The sequence below is a fragment of the Prionailurus viverrinus genome, chromosome B1 (assembly GCF_022837055.1).
Source record: "Prionailurus viverrinus isolate Anna chromosome B1, UM_Priviv_1.0, whole genome shotgun sequence".
NCBI classification, from domain to species: domain Eukaryota; kingdom Metazoa; phylum Chordata; class Mammalia; order Carnivora; family Felidae; genus Prionailurus; species Prionailurus viverrinus.
This window is the reverse complement of record NC_062564.1, coordinates 85,300,841-85,323,406: the sequence shown is the minus strand read 5'-3', so window position 1 is coordinate 85,323,406 and position 22,566 is coordinate 85,300,841. Positions and strand designations below refer to the sequence as shown.

General features: G+C 37.5%; 1 protein-coding gene across 2 annotated transcripts; it reads left to right on the top strand.

Annotated features, from left to right (window-relative positions):
• Nucleotides 1–1,947: 1,947 nt before the first annotated feature.
• On the top strand, nucleotides 1,948–22,217 carry ZNF330 (zinc finger protein 330). 2 transcript variants are annotated; one of them, XM_047857056.1, is made up of 10 exons: nucleotides 1,948–2,184; nucleotides 4,167–4,299; nucleotides 6,176–6,195; nucleotides 6,290–6,360; nucleotides 8,320–8,399; nucleotides 14,304–14,430; nucleotides 14,871–14,975; nucleotides 19,046–19,092; nucleotides 20,157–20,274; nucleotides 21,461–22,217. In XM_047857056.1, exons 2-10 carry the CDS (start codon nucleotides 4,180–4,182, stop codon nucleotides 21,733–21,735), a joined length of 963 nt encoding a protein of 320 aa, XP_047713012.1. In that variant the 5' UTR covers nucleotides 1,948–2,184; nucleotides 4,167–4,179; the 3' UTR covers nucleotides 21,736–22,217. The 2 variants fall into 2 exon arrangements, with proteins under 2 accessions (XP_047713012.1, XP_047713011.1); XM_047857055.1 differs by having other exon boundaries at nucleotides 1,952–2,175.
• Nucleotides 22,218–22,566: the final 349 nt, after the last annotated feature.

The following is a 22,566-nucleotide window of genomic DNA, read 5'->3' as shown; positions in this document are numbered from 1 at the left end:
TTAAGCTTTACATTAAAGACATTTGCAAAACTGTAACACATACAACACTCTTGTATGTTTTCTATTAAGGAAAATATAACATTTTTGTATAAATATTTATACTAAGATGTAATAGATGGATTATTCTTTAAATGTTTATTTATTTATTTTGAGAGAGAAAGAGACAGAGCATGTATGCTACTGTGCACAGAAATGTGGGAGGGAAAGAGGAAGGGGGGTGGGGAGAGAGAGAATCCTGAGCAGGCTCCACAGTCAGCACAGAGCCTGAGGTGAGGCTCTATCTCACAACTGTGAGATCATGACCGACCATGAGATCATGCCTTGAGCTGAAATCAAGAGCCAGATGCTTGACTGAGCCACCCAGGTGCCCCTATATATATTATTTTTAATGAATTAATAAATGTTATCTTTTAATTTTTTTGTATGGTAAATATCAATAGATATAGTCCACATAAACAAAGGTTGTTAGAATCTTCAGTTTTTAAGAATTTTTAAGGGGTCTTGAGACCAAAATGTTTAAGAATTGCTGCAACAGACAACCCCACAAGCCAAACCATCTGTGTAATCTTGGGGCAAGTTTCATAGTCTTTCTGCTCAAGGTTCCTCATGTGTAAACTCAGGAGTTAATACTACATATGTAAAGTAGAATGTCAGGAGCATAAAATGAAGTATAATCATTATTGATATTATTCTGTTTTCTCTGTGAAATATAATATCTGCTAAAATTGATGGAAAAAGTGATGGACAGTTGAGGAAAGGGGAGAAGATTTAGTAACACCATATGGACCATGGGAATGACAAATCTGATTAGGAATATCTAGAAGGATTGAAGGGCAATTTTGAGAGCCTTGTGGAGGTTAATGACTTTGGATTCAGAATAAAACCATGATTGTGTACTCCCCCTCTCCCCGCCCCCCCTTAACAATACTAAGCCCACTGTAGAAAAGAAAAGGCAAGCTGTCGAATTAACAGTATTGGGAATGCTCCAGTTGGCTTGATGAGAAAGAAAATAAGGCAAATTGTGACTGATGTGATGAACTGCATTTCATAACCTGGGGCAAAAGGAATGGAAGAAAGCAGAGAGATAATCGATAGGGAGAAAATTGAAGAGCTGAGATTTGTGGTCTTCGTTAGGAGGGAAAATTGAGTGAGAGACTTCGTAAAGTAGGAGGATGGATAGTTTGTCTGAATTTTGGATTTCAGTGGTGGAGTTGATCCACCTGACCACACAACCTGGAGTGTGGTCATGAGAGTAGATGCCTGTAGTGGCACCGAGATGATCGCTCCTGGAGATGAAAAAAATCTAGAGCTCAAGAGAATGGGTTTGGATGTTAATGTCATTCTGGGTGATGGCAGAAGTTGAAAGTCAGTTTCCAAAGTTTTCCATCAATAAAGTGTGGGTAAAAAAATAGCAGCAATGAAGGAAAAATGTGGCATTGCTATAGAGAAAGGAGGAATAATTATCTGAATGACGTACTGGGGAACAACAGCATCGATCCTACCTCCTAACCAAGAGATACAGAAAGTGCAAAAATGAGCACCCTTCACTTCATAGACATTTAAAGCAAGCAGCGTTTGTAAGGGAGAGGATGTTAGGTTTCAATTAAGGGCAAGGCGGAACACACACTAAAGGTCCAGCATGTGGGAGAATTTGTTCACAAAAGAATGGAGTTCACAGTGGAATGTTAGGCATAAAAGATGCAGGTAGCAGAAAGTTTCCAAAAGAATTAGGCAAGAATTTTCTGTCCGAGTCAACTGATGCAGTGTCAAGTTTGTGAATTCATTTCCCTCTTCCTTTAGATTTCTCCTTTTCTGAAAAAATAAAATTGACGGCCTTCCCGTTCCCTCTCCTCCTGCCGTCCATTTTTCTTCTTCACTCAGGCATTCTCTTCCCAGCTCAGTCAAATCCTCCGCAGGAGTGGGCGGGCTCAGGGCGGAGCAAACAGAGTGGGCGGGCCCTTCCTGTCGACGTGCTGCCGTAAGGGCGCTGCTGACATAAGAGGACATCCGGTCCGGCTTCTGTGTTGGAAATTGCTTCTCTCCGCCCTTCTTCGGTTTTAGTAGGTTCTTCTCCCGGAGTCCTGTCCCGCAAGTTGGATTTGCTGCAGCCGCGGGCCGGTCTCACGCTGTTCCCTGCCCCTCTGCCCCCGGAGTGAGCCCGGCCTCCCCGCGAGGGTGAGCTAGGTCGGCCTGGAGCGCGCGCGAGGGAGGGTGTCCCGCGGGCGGGTGATGGTTGTCAGTCCCGAACCGCGTGGCACCTCCGCGGTGGCCTCTGGACGCCCCTATCACTCCGCTGGGTCCGATGATTGCGGGCTTTTCCTCCAAAGGCGCGCTGACCTCGTGCCTTTTTCCTCATTTGGTGACACGGGCCACGTTTTACAGAAGTCGAAACGGTACCGGAGAAGGGCTTAAAACCATCTAAGGCTGAGAAAAAAAATTCATTAAGTTTCCAGAACAAATTGGAGAAAAAAAATGGAGGCTCAACAAAAAATTCACCGGGCGAGCATGTTTTGTGAGGTCCTTTGGCAGGAGCAGTACACATTTTTTTCACCCTGTAGATTTTTGTCGTTATAAATCCTGAAAGGGTGATCTCCTGGGCTTCGATGTTACTTAGCCGACCACCTATTAAACCTCCTGGCCTGATTTGTCTGTATTTTTAAGTCGCAGCTTCTCACCCCACTTGGCTTTTGATTGGACATTTTAAGTTGGACATTTTGAGTTGGAACCCGAAGTAGGAAAGCATGAGTGACCTTAGTACATGTTGGTGCATGATTTTGCCCAATTGTAATTGGCCCTTTAAATAAGAAATAGGAATTTTTTAAAGGTGTGATTTCTTGGAACTCTGTCCATGTATCATGGACGTGTTTTGGTTTCTTTGAAAAGAATGTTCATGCCTTCAGGGAGGTTGTCACGTCACCAATGAAACTTAATCCTATCCTTGGAAGTTTAGAATTTGTAGATTTTTAGTTGGGCCTAGAAATGTAAATCTGTATTTGTTAGGAATTTTTACAGTTGGTTTTTGAGAATCACTCTTAGAGAAGACTTAAAAAGTACATATTTTGAAGAATATTAAATTTGAGATTCATGTTTCAAAGCAAGTACATAGACCCTTTCATGCCTGTGTCACTTCATTTATTGACTACTTAATATATACCAGGCAGGACTGGTATATAAACATTGTCAAGAAAGACAAATCCTCAGAGAACATGTCTTCAGATTGGGTGAAAAGCCAAATAAAAATGTGTTATGCAGTAAAAAAAAATTTTTTTTTAATGTGGTAGTTCTTTCAACTAAGTGATGAAAGATGAAAGCCTGTTTTAAAGTCCTTATTTATATAGGACTTTACGTGCATACTCCTATGTAATACTCTTAAACATAAATTTGAACTTTGTTAAAATTATGTACTCTAGAGAGACATTCTTTTTTAAGTTTTTTTTTGTTTTATTTTTTTTTAACGTTTATGTATCATCAAGAGACAGAGCATGAACATGGGAGGGGCAGAGATGGGGAAACAAGAATCCGAAGTAGGCTCCAGGCTCTGAGCTGTCAGCACAGAGCCCGTCACAGGACTTGAACCCACAAACCACGAGATCATGGCCTGAGCCAAAGTCCGATGCTTAACTGACTGAACCACCTAGGCACCCCGATAGACATTCTAACAGAGTTGAAGGGTGGCTTGTAGAGTCAAAGCAACTATAATACTTTTAATATCTTTTCAGAGAGAGAAGTTTGGCTTTGCGGTTAATGCTGTCATTTGACTTGACTGTCAGATGTTTTGTTCAGATATTATATAGGAGAAGTAAGACTCGTTATACTTCACATCTTAGCATCAAGTTGTCTGAATTTATAGTTCAAAAAACTGGGTAAATGGTAAACTTTTTAATTATTTCTTGCTAATGATATGCCCAATAACTTTTTAATTTGGTACTGAGTAATTTCCAAAACAGCATTTTGGAAATGCAAATAAGTTCCTCATTTTAAAAGTCATATATTTTATTTGAGATAATGTATATGTAATATTTCATAAAGGCTTAAAATGCCCTTAACAGTCAAAATGACAGAGTTGAGTTTAAATTTTAAAGAGAGTAAAAAAAACACTTCATTCTATTTTATTTAAGATAGCGAATACAACCAGGCATTTATATCTTCTCTGTTCTCTTGTGTAGAAAGAGCAGTAAAATGCCTAAAAAGAAGACCGGTGCAAGGAAGAAGGCAGAGAACCGCCGGGAACGTGAAAAACAGCTCAGGGCGTCAAGAAGCACCATAGATTTAGCTAAACACCCATGCAATGCGTCAATGGTAACAGCTTTTTTTTGATATCTGTTGATGGTTGAAAAACTATATAATATCTGAAAAATGCCTGAATAAAATTTTGCTGAATACATTGTTGCTGCATACATTTTATTGAATTTCAAATCTGTGTTTTGTCCCTTGTTTTTATTGACTCTGAGTAGCAGTGAGTTATTTATTTATTTATTTATTTATTTCCTTGGCTGCTGTTGGTGATAGATAGGAAACAGTAAATACTAGGAACTGTGATATTTTCTAGCTTTTCTAACCTTATATGCATTAACTTAATTTGTTCTATTAGTTGGAAGCTTTTCATTATTTCTCTTAGCACTTCTCAACTCATATGATTTCTTTTTTCTAAACTTTTCACTTTTCTGGACCTCTCTTTTGGCTATTACCTTATTTTCCTGTGCTCAGTGGGTTAGTCTTGATTGTTTCTGGGCTTCTTTGGTCAAAGCGTTAAAAAGCGAGATTATCATGTGATTATAACCCCTTTCCTTTCTTTGACTATGTTTCTCTTAGTTGTCCCTTATTTCTCTATTTCCAGTCTTCTCTACTTTTTCTATTCCTGCTACTCCTCAGTCTTCTTTTGTTTCATCCAAACATATGAAATGCTTAATATGACTCAGTTCCACAAATGTTTCTTGTGCATTTACTTTTTGCCAGGTACATTTTAGGCAAAAAGATGGGGTATAGATAGATGAGTGACGCAGCCCTTGTTTCCACAAGTTCATAGTAATCGGTTGTCTTGTTGTTTGTAAGTGACAAATCCAACTTAAGTAACTTTAGGGAGAACTAGAGTTTATTGACTAACATGTAGTTGGGAAGGGCATGGATGTAGCTGGAACTCAGGGACAACTGGAACAAACTTGTAGTTCCATCTTTTGCTTGTGTTTCTTTTTGCTTATTAGTTCCATTTTCTCGTGTTGTCTTAACCCCATTTGTTTGGGTTCGTACATACTGGTAGCCTGTGTATCTCACATCACATAATGTCCTCAGAGAGGGAGAAGACTCTGATTGGACTTGGCCAGGTGCCCAGCCAGGGCTAACGTTTATGGCTGTCATCACGTGTGGGAGGGACCAGGATTACATAACCCAGGACAGATGGTAGAGACTCCCTTCAGGGTCATTTTTTAGAGAAGACGGATATGGAACAGACAAAACAAGAAATGACTCACATACATAAATATACATAGTGAAGGCTAGAGTTTGGTAAGTGTTGTCTTGTCACAAATGTACAATTAAGACTAGGGTATATCTGGGCTAAGAGGTGATAAATTTGAGTGTGTTGATGGGGTACAGTTCATAGAGGAGGTGGGATCATCACCAGAACTTTGAACAGGTGAAGATTGTAAGGATAGGCTTTTCAAGGAAAAGTATTAGAATAGTAAGGCATGGAAAAGAGAGAGTAGAAGACATATTTCATGAATGACTGACAATAGCAACTTGAATCTAGAGAGAATAGGCTAGCAAGGTTTGAAAGTGTTTAGGGACCAGATTGTCGAGAGCTTTTAGTACCATGTTTAGGATTCTAGATTTTCTGGGAGCTTCATCATACTGTGTTCTGAATTTCTTATGTCCATTCTGTAATACTTGTCTGACTAAAAAACAATAACAACAACAAAGAATACAACCAAAACACAAACCACTGCTTTATTTATTTCACCTCTTGTGGAGATACCACTTCTTGCTCTGTGTGGTATGCCCAAGAACATACCTTTATTATTAAAGTATGTATAGATGCTTGTTTACATGGGTGAAGTTGGAGACTTTGGGAAGTGTTAACTTAAGTTTTAACATGAAAAATAAGGTATTTTTTATAATGCAAGTAAATTTGTAGTTTTCAGTCTGTAGAAACTTAATGTTCTGTTTTTATATTTTATAGGAATGTGACAAGTGTCAGAGGTAAATATTTATTTCTTTTTATATGTAATAACAGAGATCTCTCACCTTTTATCTGATAGTGACCGTATTTTAAAATTTTATTTTACATGACAAGGCGGCAGAAGAATAGAGCGTTTTGCTATTTTTGCAATTCTGTACAGAAGTTACCAATTTGTGCACAGTGTGGTAAGTATATGATACCTAAGGACATATGCCTTTTTTTTTTTTTTTTTAAATGTTTGTTTATTTTGAGAGAGAGAGGGAGTGCAAGCAGGGAAGGGGCAGAGAGAGGGAGAGAGAATCCTAAGCAGGCTCCACCCTGTCAGCACAGAGCCCAACACCGGGCTCAATCTCACAAACCCATGAGATCATGACCAAGATGAAACTTAACTGACCGAGCTTAACTGGACGCTTAACTGACTGAGCCACCCAGGCACCCCTATATGCCTTTTCTTTTATCAAACATTTGTTTTGTAGTTTATCAGTTTGATTCTATGGGTTTATCATTTTTTACAGTAATGTTAAAACTTATTAATGAAATAGCAAATTGTTATTTGGCTTGTCAAACACTATCACATCTTGATTTTGTCTCTCTGATACGTTATAACATTATAAGATGAGATTTCAGACTAATAACATTTGGTGATCTTAATTTTTAGTTATACTAACTTAGTCTTGTTGATATCTATTTGTATACTTTTTTTAAGTTTTGATTCCTGCTGAAATTGCCCACAGTATCTTAGACCATTGAGAATCATTTTATTCCACATTTTCTTGGTGCCAATTTTTTCTTTTTGGCACTTAGCATATGATTCTTGAGTTTCCTCATATGTTTTCCCAGGTGATTGCAATAGAGTTCCTAAGCCATGTACTCAGTTGCCAGGTGTAAGTGAAAACCTTTATTCAGAGTAAATGATTATTCAAAGTAAAACTAAATGGTAGTTCATAGAACAACAAGGTTGGTGCTTCCAAAATAGTCTTCCACAGAGTACTTGAGATATTAATAGGTGTTTCTTAAAATAATGCATACATTTGAGAAATGCTGTTTGTTTCATGTCCTCGTTTCCATCTGGGAGATTTCTAGTACATACTTTTATGTTAAAGGTTCTGAAGACCTCCAGTAAAGAAACCTGATTCATTTTATTCACGCCATACTTACTTCTCAAACTTTCGTTTCAACAAATGTCCCCTTTGGTTATGGGATAATAGTTTAAGGTAGAACACAGTTTGCGATATGCTCATTTAAATGTGTTTATGTATGATAACATTGCAGAAAATTAGCAGTGTTTAGGGCTATATCCCTGAATATTTCTAGTGTAGTTTTAATTTTCAAAGAGGCCATTTTTTTAGGTTTATATAAAGTTAATGAACCAGGTAAGTTGCATAATCATGGTTTGGTTTGGTTTGAGATATTCTGTGGAAAGAAGTAAGCAATAACTTCAAACCAGACTGTTTTTATTGTGAATTACAGACTAAAATTTATTTCAAAGCATATCTTTTTAAAATCTGTATTAATTCATCTGAAAATTCATAAGATTTTAAACCACTTTACTGATTGTTAGATTACAAACTCTAACCTGCAGTTTCTGATTTTTAGTACAAACAGTAATTAGCATATAATTTTATCATGCAATACATTTTTATAGATTTACTAATAAATTTCTAATTTTTCTTAAAGTTTATTTATTTATTTTGAGAGAGAGAAGACATGAATGGGGAAAGGGCAGAGAGGAGGAGGAGGAGGTAGAGGAGGAAGAAGAGAAGGAGGAGGAGGAGGCGGAGGAGGAAGAGGAGAAGGTGGAGGAGGAGAGAGAATCCCAAGCAGGCTCCTCACTGTCTGTACAGAGCCCGATGTGGGGCTTGAACCCATGAACTGTGAGATCATTACCTGAACCGAAGTCAGATGCTTAACCGACTGACCCACCCAGGCTCCCCTGATAAATTTCTAATCTTAAAAGAGCTGATTCAGGTTAGATCTCAGTTATATCTAGCTTCTTTTTTTAGTAACATAAGCAGTGAACTGCTGCTTTCTATCCATTTTCAAATTATTTCCATAGGAATTTAGGCTAGATAGAAAGCAGAATCAGTGAGTACTTATGTGTACTACTTTGCAAGGCTAATAATGCACATTTGTTTCTTTACTAGGGAAAACCAAGTGCATGATGAAGTCTTCAGACTGTGTCATAAAGCATGCTGGTGTTTATAGTACTGGCCTTGCAATGGTGGTAAGTTTTTTGTCTTCATCTCTTAGACTAGCAGGTTTCCAAGGATAAGAAGTCTTTGTGACCGATGGTGATTTTTTCTAAATAGCACTGCTTTGTCCTTGATTAAGTCAATCTGGAGTTTTTCTGGATTATCTGTGGAATGTTCTTTGTATGATTTTCCTTTAATACCCACTTGTTTTTGATTGCTTCCTCTTTTCTTGTTGGAAAACATACAAGAAATGGAAACTTATTTAAAGTTGACTTAAAAATTCATTTGTCCTTGGTACCTTTCTAGAGTGTCTTATTCAGACTTCATAGAACTCAGCACTTACTATACTGAATATCCTTCTTAAGCAAGGTTCAGGCTTTGGTTACAAGGTAACCTAGTTTCAAAAGAACGTAACATTAGTAGATTTGTTATAGCTTTACATTTCAAAAAAGAATACATATTTAACATAGGCTTATACATAATTTCCTCATTAGATGTAGAGTTTTCTAAGGAAATTCATTGTTTAAAATACAGGCATACCTTAGAGATATTGTGAGTTGGTTCCAGACAATTGCAATAAAGCAAGTATCACAATAGAACAAATCACATGAATTTCTGTATGATTTATATGATTTCCCATTGCATATAAAGGTTAATGTTTAGGGGCACCTGGATGGCTAAGTTGGTTAAGTGCCTGATTTTGGCTCAGATCATGATCTCACGGTTTGTGAGTTGAGCCCTGCTTTGGGCTCTGCACCAACAGTGTGGAGCCTGCTTGGGATCCTCTCTTTTCCTCTCTCTGCCCCTCTGCCACTTGTGCAAGTGTGCAATTGCTCTCTCTCTCTCAAAAATAAACAAACTTAAAAATAAAGGTTACGTTTACACTATACTGTAGTCGATTAAATGTATAATAGCATTAGTCTAAAGAAACATTAAAAATATTGCTATAAAATGTTAACCATCACCTGATCTTTCAGGGAGGGAATTGTAATCTTTTGCTGGTGGAGGTTCTTCCCTTGATGTTGTTGGCTGCTGATCAGGCTGGTGGTTGCTCATGGTGGAGGTGACTATTACAATTTCTTAAAATAAGACAGCAATATAAAGTGCTGCATCAGTTGACTCTTCTTTCATGAATGATTTCTCCATAGCACGTGACACTGTTTGATAGTACTTTACCTACAGAAGAACCTCTTTCAGAATTGCAGTCAGTCCTCTCCAACCCTGTCACTGCTTTTAAACCAATTTTTTTTTTTTAATATTTTTTTTTTTTAACATTTGTTTATTTTTGAGACAGAGAGAGACAGAGCATTAACGGGGGAGGGTCAGAGAGAGGGAGACACAGAATCTGAAACAGGCTCCAGGCTCTGAGCTGTCAGCACAGAGCCCGACGCGGGGCTCGAACTCACGGACCGCGAGATCATGACCTGAGCTGAAGTCGGACGCTTAACCGACTGAGCCACCCAGGCGCCCCACTTTTAAACCAATTTTATGTCATATTCTCAGTCGTTGGCTGTCATTTCAACAATCTTCCCAGTGTCTTCATCAGGAGTAGATTCCATCCCAGAAACCACTTTCTTTATTCGTAACAAGGAGCTTCTCATCAGTTCAAGTTTTACTGTGAGATTGCAGCACTTCAGTCCCATCTTCAGGCTCCACTTGCTATTTCTACATCTACAGTTACTTTCTCCACTGAAGTCTCGAGCCCCAATAAGTTATCCGTAATGGTTGGAGTCAACTTCTTCCAAATTCCCATTACCGTTGATATTTTGATCTGTTCCCAAGAACTAATGTTCTTGAAGGCATCTAGGATTGTGAGTCCTTTTCAGCTTTTCAATTTACTTTTTCCAGATCTATTAGATGAATTACTATCTATGGCAGCTATAACCTTATGAAATATATTTCTTAAATAAAAAGACTTGAAAATCAAATGACTGCTTGATCCCTAGGTTGCAGAACAGATGTTGTGTTAGCAGGCCTTTTGAAAACATTAATTTCATTATATGTCTCCATCAGAGCTCTTGAGTACCAGGTGCACTGTCAGCGAGTAGTAATATTTTGAAAAGAATCGTTTTTTTTCTGAGCAGTAGGTCTCAACAGTGGGTTTAAAGTATTCAGTAAACTATGTTGTAAATAGATGTGCTGTCATCCAGGCTTTCTATTTCTATGTATTGAGTATGGGCGGAATAGATTTAGCATAATTCTTAAGGGCCGTAGGCTTTTCAGAATGGTAAATTAGCATTAGCTTTAACCTGAAGTCACCAGCTTTATTATTAGTCTCTAATAGGAGAGTCAGCCTGTCCTTTGAAACTTTGAAGGCAGGAATTGACTTCTCTTCTCTAGCTATAAAAGTCCTAGATGGCATCTTCAAAGTGGGGCTATTTTGTCAACATTGAAAATCTGTTGCCTGGTATAGCCACCTTCATTAATTTATCTTAGCTGTATCTTCTGGATAACTTGTGGCAGCTTCTATATCAACTCTTGCTGCTTCAGCTTGCATTTGGATGTTACAAAGATGGCTTCTTTCCTTAAAGCTCATGAACCAGCCTCTTTACTTGAAACTTTTCTTCACCTCTCAGCCTTCGTAGAGCCGAAGAGAGTTAGGGCCTTCCTCTGGATTAGGCTTTGGCTTAAGGGGATATTGTGGCTGATGGGATCTTCTATCCAGACCACTCAGACTTAATCCATATCAGCAATAAGGCTATTGTGCTTTTTTATCATTCATGTGTTTATTGGAGTAGCACTTTTAGTTTCCTTCAAGAGCTTTTTTTGTGTGTGTGTATTCACAGCATGGCTGAGTATCTGGCACAAGAAGCTTACTTTTGGCCTGTCTTGGCATTCAGCCTGCCTTCCTCATGAAGCTTAATCATTTCTAGCTTTTGAGTTAAAAGTAAGAAATGTGCAACTCTTTCACTTGAACACGTAGAGGCCACTGTAGGGTCATTAACTGGTTTAATTTCCATATTGTTGTGGCTCAGGGAATAGAGAGGCCCAAGGAGAGGGAGAAAGGTAGACAGACAGCTGGTCGGTAGAACAGTCAGAATACGTACAACATTTACTGATTAACATTTGCTGTTTTATATGGGCACAGTGTGTGGTACTCCAAAACAATTACAATAGTAATAACAAAGATCAGTGATCACAGGTCACCATAACAGATAAAATAATAAAGTGAAATATCATGAGAATTACCACAGTGTGGTGCAGAGACACGAAGTGTGCAAGTGCTGTTGGGAAAATGGCACTGATAGTGCAGGGAAGCCACATACCTTCAATTTGAAAAAAAAATTACACTATTTGTAAAGCATATAAAAAAATGAAACACAATAAAATGAGGTATGGTGTCATTAAAATAGTAGTGTTGTGTGATGGATTTTACTCTCTCTTCCTTTCAACCAATTTTACTGTATTCTGTTGTGTGATTTTATGCTCTGGTGCAAATTTCATTTCATGAGGAAGGCAATAGTATTTCGATGTCAAACAGATATTTTATTTATTTAATTTATTTTTTTAATGTTTTCTTTATTAGAGAGAGAGAGAGAGAGAGAGAGAGAGAGAGAGAGATCATGAGCGGGGGAGGAGCAGAGAGAGGGAGACACAGAATCTGAAGCAGGCTCCAGGCTCGGAGCTGTCAGCACAGAGCCCAATGCAGGGCTCGAACTCACAAACCATGAGATCATGACCTGAGCCGAAGTTGGACACTCAGCAGACTGAGCCACCCAGGCACCCCAGATATTTTATTTATAGTAACTTCCCAAGAACTTAATTTTCCATCATGAAGCAGACCTTAGTATATTCCATGTGTGCATATCTTAAAGAAACAAGAAACTAGACTTACTCATAAGTATCTTGTGAATTCCTCTTCATTTTAAATATAGGATTTTCAATGTTATCTTTATTCATAAATCAATGTAATCTTCCTTGGTAGCTTGCTTATGCCCAAATTTATTAAACGCTTTTAAAAAAATTCGCTAAGTTGTAGGGGCACCTGGGTGGCTCGATTGAGTGTATGACCCTTTGATTTCAGCTCACGTCATGATCCCAGGGTCGTGTGATTGAGCCCCGCATTGGACTCCACATTGAGTGTGGAGCCTCCTTGGGATTCTCTCTCTCCCCCTCTGCCCCTCTCCCTGCTTGCACACTCTCTCTCTCTTTTTTTTTTTTTTTTTTAATAACATTTTTTTTTTCAACGTTTATTCATTTTTGGGACAGAGAGAGACAGAGCATGAACGGGGGAGGGGCAGAGAGAGAGGGAGACACAGAATCGGAAACAGGCTCCAGGCTCTGAGCCATCAGCCCAGAGCCCGACGCGGGGCTCGAACTCATGGACCGCGAGATCGTGACCTGGCTGAAGTCGGATGCTTAACCGACTGCGCCACCCAGGCGCCCCACTCTCTCTCTCTTAAAAAAAGAAAAATTGAAAAAAATTCACTAACTTGTGTGAATGTGAATGATTGTATAAAACATTTCAATAGACTCCTGTATCATTAGCTTTACATTCTAGAAAAATGATTTTCTGGGAATCTTCTAATTGTCTGTTGAAATTCCCTCTACCTTCTCTTTTCTTGACCCTGCTTTGCCCTGGGAGCCTGACCTGTGTGTATGGATTGGATCAGTGGCTTTCTTACCTTATGGCTTCACTTTGGGTTCACCCAATGGAAGACCTTGGCAGGAGACCTGTAGATGGGAGGATAATAAAATCTGGGTGTTTATTCTCCCTCGCTCACTCCCTACCAGGTTATCCTAGTTTGGGCATGATTTGGCCACAGTTTCTCTCTATATGGCTATGTAATCCTCTCCATACTGATTGTTTCTTAAGATTCTGGTAACTCCTTCCGCTCCCTTATTTCAGGCTCAGGGGTGGTAACTACATCATACCTTATGTTTATTCTAAGCCCTTCCTTGTCCTTTGTAAATTATTTCTTTTAAGCTTTTAAACTGTCCTGGATTATTCTGTATGTCATCTTTTTGGTGCTAGAACACTGAATGTTCCAAGAAATGTATTTGAGGATTTGCAATCCACAGTGGTAATCCATATTTACATCTCAAAAAACATCCTTCCTATTTGCTCTTTATGGCTTCTGTTACAGAGTCTTGAATGCTAAACACTGAATTGAGGTTCAGAACACCTTGGTTTAAATCTCAGCTCCATTATAATTTTGCTCTGGGATTTGGAGTTAAGACTTGGGCCACTGTTTATTATCTGTAAAGGAAAGAACATCTAATCCCATTTTCTTAAGATTCATTCTAGCAATTAATATTCTGTAGATGTCATTGTGTTGTTGAAAGGTATAGTTGGTCTATCTTGATGTAGAATTGGAGAGTCTTACCCTGTTTTTTAGTTTTATATATTTTATTTTCTTTTTTTCCACAAAGAAATGTAGTAATGATTTAAATCATGAGTTGCCTTAACAAAAAAAAGATGCTGGCAGAAGTTTAATATTTTTTCTCAGTTACTCCAGAAAAGCTATGTAAATTACTGTATAAATGATGCAGGAAGGAGTTTTCTTAATTCAAAAATATTTCTACTTGAAAAAATTTCGTTACTGTGATTGCTGTAGATAAGAACGCTTAAAATGTGGACTCCAGACATCATTTGAATTAGAATTCAGTTTGAAGGCAACACTTATAGCTCCGTGACTTACTTTAATGATTAGGATTAGGCTTAAGTATATAGTTTCCACCTTGCTTTTTCTTTTGATTCATAGACAAATTTTGTATATCATAAATAGTTGTTGGTGAAGTAGTTTGATTTTCAGAGAACCCTCTTTAATTTTGGCTTAGTGTAAACAAAATTTTTTCTTTAGTGAAGCCCCCACTATCACTGAGGGTTGTTAAATTCCTAAACGCGTACAATTTTGATGGTTGCCATTGGTTAAACAACGGTTGCAGCCAGGCAAGTGACAAAGATTCATTTTTTGTGTGTTCCTTGGTTGCAGGGTGCAATATGTGATTTCTGTGAAGCTTGGGTTTGCCATGGGAGGAAATGTCTCAGTACACATGCCTGTGCCTGCCCTCTTACTGATGCTGAGTGTGTGGAATGCGAAAGAGGTGTCTGGGACCATGGTGAGTGATTACATATGAGCAATGAACTTCACTGTAAGAAGGGCTGACTTTGACACATTCTGGATGTTCTTTTTGTGATTTTTTTTCAGGATACTGTCAATCCTGACTACTGTTGTGGTTACCAATTTAGTTGGAAAAGGGATTTATACTAGCAGTAATAGTCACTGTTAGGACTGCTTATGTAAGCCAGTAGGGAGGGGAGTTATAGGACCGCAAGTGTCTGTAAGCATTGCAAGTAGCCAGGAGATAGTGGGAGCCTGCTTTTTTATGGTTCACTTTGGCAGTTTTCATCGAAGCCTTTACCAGAACAAAAACTGCTGTGTCATTTTGGTATAAATCTGAAACAGATTGCTTTCTTACTGAGCAGTGTTATGGATATGAGTTTTTTAATTGAAGTTTGTCGTTTTTACATTTGTGGGTTTTATGTTTTCATCCAATAGGAGGCAGAATATTTAGTTGTTCCTTTTGTCATAACTTTCTCTGTGAAGATGATCAATTTGAACATCAAGCCAGCTGCCAGGTTTTAGAGGCGGAAACATTCAAATGTAAGTTTTTATAAATTAGATATCCTTTGGGGCGCCTGGGTGGCTCAGTTGGTTAAGCGTCCCAACTCTGGGTTTTGGCTCAGGTCGTGATCTCTGCGTTCCTGAGTTTTGGTCCTACGTGGGCTCCATGCTGACAGTGTAGAGCCTGATTGGGATTCTCTCTCTATCTCTCTCTCTCTCTCTCTCTCCACCTCTCCCCTGCTTGCGCACACTCTCCTTCTCTCTCTCAAAATAAATAAACTTAAGAAAAAAAATACACTTAAAAAAAATTAGATGTCCTTTGTACCCAAGATTCTGAGTTGTATTAGTGTTAGACTCTGGAGCGCCTGGGTGGCTCAGTTTGTTGAGCATCTGTCCTACTCTTGATTTTGGCTCAGGTCGTAATCCCAGGGTCATGGGATCTAGCCCCACATTGGGCTCCATGCTGGGTGTGGAGCCTGCTTGAGATTCTCTCTCCCCAGCTGCCCCTCCCCAGCTCACACCTGCACTCTCTTTCTCTCAGATTAAAAAAATATATAGTGTTAGACTCAATGAAAAAAGAGTCTAGTTTTTCATGCAGCTTTTTGTGGACTGTAATTCAACTTAATATCTATTTTCTGTTTTTAAGAAAAATTCAGAACCACATAGTCTGTTTTATTTTTTTCAATAGGGGTGCTACTGGCATCTTGGTTGAGTGAGTTCTTCATTTTGTGGGGTTGATCAGGCATTATAGGACTTGTAGTTTTCCTGGTACAGAGTATTAAATGTCATTTTTACTTCCAAGTTATTGTAACAACCTCCACTCCCAACCCCACAAAAACCCCACACACATTTCCAAATGCCTTCAAGTAAGTGATACGTGATACTGCCCCTAGTTTGTTCCAGTTAGTTGGTATCAGTGATTGTTAGACAGGAGTATGCATCAGAAACATCTGGGGGGGTGGGGTTTAAACAAATATAGGTGCCTAGGCCTCATATCTGGAGAGTCTGTCTTTGAAGTTTGGTAGGTTCAGGCATGTGTATTTAACCTGCACACATAAGTGTCATGTACCTTCCAGTTTAAGAACCCAGTGTTACCAACTGGGTATTATCAATGGTATTACCTTTACAGATAGATTACAATTTATTTCTACTTTATTGATTCTCAAAAGCTCAAGATTTAGAGTCAAACATTAAATTCTCCTTACTGGTTATGTGATTTTGGACAAATCACCAAATCTTTCTAAAGTTGAGTTTCCTTATATATTAAAGAAGACGCTAATTTCTTTTTCAAGGAGTTAATTAAAATGAGAATCCGTATAAAGTGTTATTATGGTACCTGTTACTTAGAAAGCCTTTATTAAATAGTAGATACCATTATAGGAAAGGCTGAAATTCTCCAGATGGTCACGTCCTTGAATTTGGTTCTTGTTTTGATATGAAATGCTCATCTCTGTATTCTATAAATTTAAAGTTGATCAGTTGTCAGTTTTAATGTATATATAAATACATACATATGTAATTCTTACAGTGTTCCTATAGAAACTCTCAGTGGTTAAAGAACATCTCAAAGTATATAGCATTTTTGAACCATTCTTAGGTTTCTGCAAAATGTGTAATATAAAATTGACTTACTTTATTTGGGGCTTGAGAGCTTTGTGTATTTTGTAGCGTTTGAACCCCAAAGATCGGCAGTTCTGAGTGATAAGACTATGATTTCATCAGGAAGTTTTAGTGGTTCAGTAAAAGACAAAGGAAAAATACAAAATAGACTATTGACAGGATTTTAAGATAAATCTGTCAATCATGTCTTTGATACCTGATAATTAAGGTCATTCTCATTGCAGGCTTACTCATTGCAGGCTTACTTCTAATTTAAAACGGCTTGTTATCAGTAGGCTTTGAAGCATCCCAACCTCCTGTCCTTTAAAATACTCTGGGAGCTCCTGGGTGGCTCAGTTGGTTAAGTGTTCATCTTCTACTCAGGTCATGATCTCATGGTTCGTGAATTTGAGCCCCACGTTGGACTCTCTGCTGTCCGCGCAGAACCTCCTTAGGATCCTCTGTCCCCTTCTCTTTTTGCTCTTCCCCCAAGTGTGTGTTCTGTCTCTTTCTCAAAAATAAATAAGCACTTAAAAAATAAATAAAATACTCTGAAGACATGGAAATAGACTGAAAATGAAAACCATTCCTAGTCTAAGAAAGTCAGGCTATTTTTGGAATCTGGGAGAAATGCATTCTTTATATAAAAGTCCAAGATTGTAACTCTTGGGGAGAGAAATAACTGGGCAGTTAATTGGAGTGCATGTGTATGGGGTTGAGGTAATTAGGGAAAGGATAGTGGCAGGGCCATGTTCCATCCTAGTTTGAGTTCCCAGAAGAAAAGATAAGGGTAAGATAGGCAACAGCTTGTCTTTGTGGCATGTCAAAGACTCGGGTAGTGTGGATAGGAAAAGATTCTGTATCGGAAATGCCTGGTATACGCTGGGAAATTGGGTAGGGAGCTTTGTACTTTCAGTATGTGTTCTGGCTATGTACTTGAAAGAGACTTATAACATTTTAGTTAAATATATCCTTTTCTTTTGACTGAATGAAAAGGGAAACACAAAACCCCACCTGGGCATATCTCAATCTCAAGTGATTGAGAGTTCAGATTTTTTTCCCCTCACAGACTGAATGAAACAGTATGGTTATTATTGGAGTAATTAGGTATACCTCTTTATACCTAATATAGTTAACCCTTGAACAATATGAGGATTAGGGACACCAACCCTCTGTGTAGTTGAGAATCTGCATATAACTTTTGACTCCTGCCAGTAGCGAACTGTTGACCACAAGGCTTACCGATAACATAAATAATGGTTGATTAACACGTATTTTGTGTGTTGTATGTATTATGTTATATATTCTTACAATAAAGTGAGCTAGAGGAAGTAAAATGTTATTAAGGAAATCATAAGGAAGAGAAAATACATTTGAAGTACTGCACTGTACTTACTGAAAACATTTGCATATAAGCAGACCTGTGCTGTTCAAACCGTGTTGTTCAAGGGTCAGCTGTACATACTAAGTACTCAGTTGATTTTTAACTTTTATTATTAGCACATAGGACAAATAATACATATCCAACTGAATTATTGGTATTGCTGTAGAAAAAAGGATAGTGGGATAGAAGCAATAATAATATACCTATTTGAGAATCATTTCTGATTAAAAAAAAAAAATACTTGCCTGTTCAGATTAAAAGAGTTCCCCATGAACCAGGCAAAATTAAATAAAAGAATTCCCAAATTAGCAACATCTGGTCAAATATTTGAAGTACAAAGATAGGCTTTCTTTTGTTTGTTTTCCTTTTTATTTTTTCAAGAACTCTGAATAAAAGTTAATAGTTTACATTCAGGCTTTATTAGGGTACAGCTTAATTTATTTTCTCTCTATACCTCTGGCACTAATTTTTTTTCTTCCATTTCTAGCACAGTCAGTATGTGCCAGGTATTCTGCTTTTCTAATGTATTTGTACTTACGTTTAGGTTTTTCCTCAGTAATTACAGAGAATAACCCAAGTTAACATAGTTTAACGAAAATAAGGATAAAATATTTTGGGATTTTTTTCCTATCTTTTACTGCCCACTTGAACATTACTCTCTCTTCATAGTCACCTTTTCCACCAGAAGTATTCTATTCTCTTATCAGACATTATGCAAAACATAGCAATAGTCTGCACCATTAGAAGTCCTATATTAATGGAGAAAATGATTCTTTATAAAATGTAAGCATTATATGATTAAGGGAAGAGCTTCAGCCAAGTGTTGTGGGAAAAAGGATGTCTCATTGCAAGTTTTCTAAGTATACTTAAGTTTGCCATCTCCTAGATCTGGAAAAGTGGAAGGAGATTGTAGAATAATTAGCACCATACTAACTAAAGAATGCTGGGTATGTGCAGTTTGTTCTTTTCTTCTGGCTGGGGATTCCATCTCATTTTTATATATCCTCTAGGTTATACTGAGACAGGAAAAAAATGTTAATAATCTAAGTGCATCAAGTATAAATCTGTGGAAAATAGTGTTTTAATTTCAAATTTGAATCTGGACATTATGTATTTTCACCCATAGGTGTTTCATGCAATCGACTTGGTCAGCATTCCTGTCTCCGTTGTAAGGTATACTGGTCTATTTTTTATTTTTTGATTTTGTTTTTAATCCCAGGACTTTTCCATCTTGGATTATTTATAGCTATAATTAATCTACAAGGGTCTTTAAACATTATGTAGTTTACTTCTTTTATTTTGGAGATTGTGAAATTGAATTAAGAAAGCTGAGTGACTTTCCAAAGGTCATCTAGTTGGCTTGTCTTAGGGTTGACACTAATGCAGATGTCTGCTGAATCTTGGCTCCTTGTTTCTACACATTATACACATTACGTTTTATGGAGAGTATTCTGACCAAAATGTTGAGAGTATATCTTTAATTAATATCAAAATTCACTTGCTTAGGAAAGTTTAAGTAAAGTGAAGATTGCCATAATGTTCCATGTCCTTAGATCTTGTGTCCAGCATTTCTGTTTGTCAAAGATCAGGTGCACTGATTCTCTTCCTGTCAGAAACATTTCCCTAGTTCTTCCTTCTATTCCTAACCCTATCTCTTCGTTCTCTCCCAACTTTGCTCCCATTTTACCAAATGGCTTTCAAGTGTTGTCTATGCTGTTCCCTCTGCTTTAGATCCCTTTTCTGATTTTGCTTACCCTACTGTACCTTTATTTTCCTTCAGATCTCAGCCAACACTCCATGTTTTCCGGGAAGCCTTTCCTGAATCCCATATCCAGTTTAGTGCCCCTCCTCTGCACTTCCCTTTCAATGCACAGTGTCTCGCAGTTGCCTTTCTACTTGTCTGTGTCCCCAGTTAGTTGTATATTTGAGGTTGGATAGGCTAGTCACCATTATGTCACCAGGGGCTTTGTGAATGCTCATGTGTTTATGAATGAATAATTGTGTTTATACTGTCATACCCTGTGTATAGTTTCTGTCTTATGTTAGGGTGTAGTTCAGAGGGTCCTGGCAAAGACCATTTCCCTTGAGAAATTTAAATCAGGACCAATCCCAACAAAACTCTTAATCTTTACCCTTAACAAAACTGTGTCTTTAAAGTTCCTTGAGATATTGAATGATAATTTTGTGTATTTTTTGAATTATTTATTTACGTGCTTATTTTTGCTTCTCCTATATAGGCTTGTTTCTGTGATGATCATACAAGGAGCAAGGTGTTTAAGCAAGAAAAAGGAAAACAGCCTCCCTGCCCCAAATGTGGGCATGAAACTCAGGAAACTAAGGATCTCAGCATGTCAAGTAAGGTTCTTCTTAAAATACCAATGGAGGGATTTTGTTTTCTTGCTTAGGCAAGATTTATCTCTTTTTTTCTCCATTTTTGTTTTTGCCACTTCTTCCTATTTGAAAAGATGAATGTGTTCTCTTAAGCAAATGGAATTTTATAGCCTTTGAAAATTTTTAGGTGAAGTTTCTCAATTTAACTTAAGAAATATACCATCATTCACTTTGATATTTGGCATTTGACTCAGTTAATGACACAGTGAATACTGAAATTTAAGACCAAAAAGAGTGATTTTTCCGTTTCTGCTGAAGCTTTCCTTGTTAAATAATTGAGTAGCTATAAATCTTTAATATTTGAGTGCTGGTAGTCTTCAGTACTTGGAAGTTGGAATTTATTCTGAAGTTTTTTTTGTAGGTGTGTGGTAGTTGAGCAGCTATACTTACAATGTAATATATCATTCTTATAGGAAATTGTTTTGTGGTTTTTTATATAACTTTTCTATGAAAGAATAAGACTACTGCAAACATGCTTATAGTAATGCAGCTCACAGTTTTATTAAAGAGAATTTGACTCTTTACCAAATACAGCAGAATGGAACCATAATTCTAAATGACTCTGACAGTACTTTTGTTTAATCAAAGGTGTAGTTGTACGGTGAGGTAGGATTGATGAGTTGCTGGTTTTTTGCACTAAACTATATTGCCACTTAGGCAGAAGAAATGAAGGGCTTTGTCTTGAAGGTCACCAGAATTCTAAAATAGCTCTTTTAAGAAAAATGTAATGACATGAAATCAACTGTTCTGTGATTTGAAAATAGAATTTTAACCCATCAAATGAAGGGCATTTTAGTTTTTAACATGCCTTATTTGAATTATATTTAGAGAGTGCTCTTAGTCTTACTTTGTTTTCCAACTTTTTCTAGATTTAATGAAATGACACTGTTCTCTTTATTATTTGTTATATATGGTATGTGCATCAACTCTCAGTAGGATAGAATTGATTGTTGTTACTAAGGTCTCCATTCTTTCCAGTTAAGGGAGGAAATTAGGAAAATGGCAGTAAGAAGCAGCCAATCAAATGCATGTAACTTTGTATATTGTAAAGGAGAGTGTTCCGATTCTTTACATCTTCACTCTCCTTTACAATATACAAAAGACGTAAAGAATCGGAACAAAGTGCCACGTACGTATCTGTCTTTTGTAGCACGCTCCCTGAAATTTGGCAGGCAGACTGGAGGTGAAGAAGGAGATGGAGCTTCTGGGTATGATGCCTATTGGAAGAACCTTTCTTCTGAGAAGTATGGTGATAGCAGCTACCATGATGAAGAGGAAGATGATGATGAAGCAGAGGATGACGAAGAGGAAGAAGATGAAGTAGGAAAGGATTCAGATGCGGAGCCGTCAGATTTGTTTACCAATTTGAATTTAGGGAGGACCTATGCCAGTGGCTATGCTCACTACGAGGAACAAGAGAACTAGGAGAGCTGCTTGCCCATGGGTGACTGTGTCTGAGAGGAGCCTGGATATGTGTGCTTGATGAATTGAGTGTGGGTGTTCAGAAGTGCTGTGCAAAAGACTGGTCACACTTACAGGAGCAAGGAGTAGGGCATAGCATTTTTATAGGAACTGATAATCAGTCTCATAGCATAAGAAAAATGAGTTCCAAATGTTAAGATGTGTATTGATCCAAGCAGTTGAAGCATCATGGATTGGATTTTTGCTGATTGTAGTAATCAGTAGGTTATGCCAATTAGATACATATACAGGATAAAAGAACAGGGTGGTAATATATTCGTTGGAAATTAAATTGTTTTTATTAAAAAACACTGCTTATATTCGTTTTGTCTGATTTTGTAAAATGTGACGGGTTAAATGAATTACTGTGTTTTTCCCTGTAGGTCTGCAGGATGAAAGTCAGATGTTAAGTTCTAAATTTTCATTAAATATTCATGTTATCTTAAGTAGTCGTGATATGTATGTTTTAGCAGTTGACTCATTTCATTTTTTTCTAAACAATGTATGCCCTGAACAGTACCTGTTATTAATGCCTAAATGTATAGACCAAGGTGAGTACATAGCCACTTTTCAGAGACACAGGGACAGAAATAGTATTACTACACAGACATTTTATGTATTTCTCTTTGAATAAATATAGTATTTCACTTACATACTTTTGATATTTCTCATTCTCCATTTTTTAATCATTTTGGAAAGCATTCCGATGTTTATGTAGAAACTGCTTCATTTTTTTGTGTACTCTGAAATAGGTAGCAGAGATTAATAGTGTGGTAGATGCAGAGTTACGCAGCC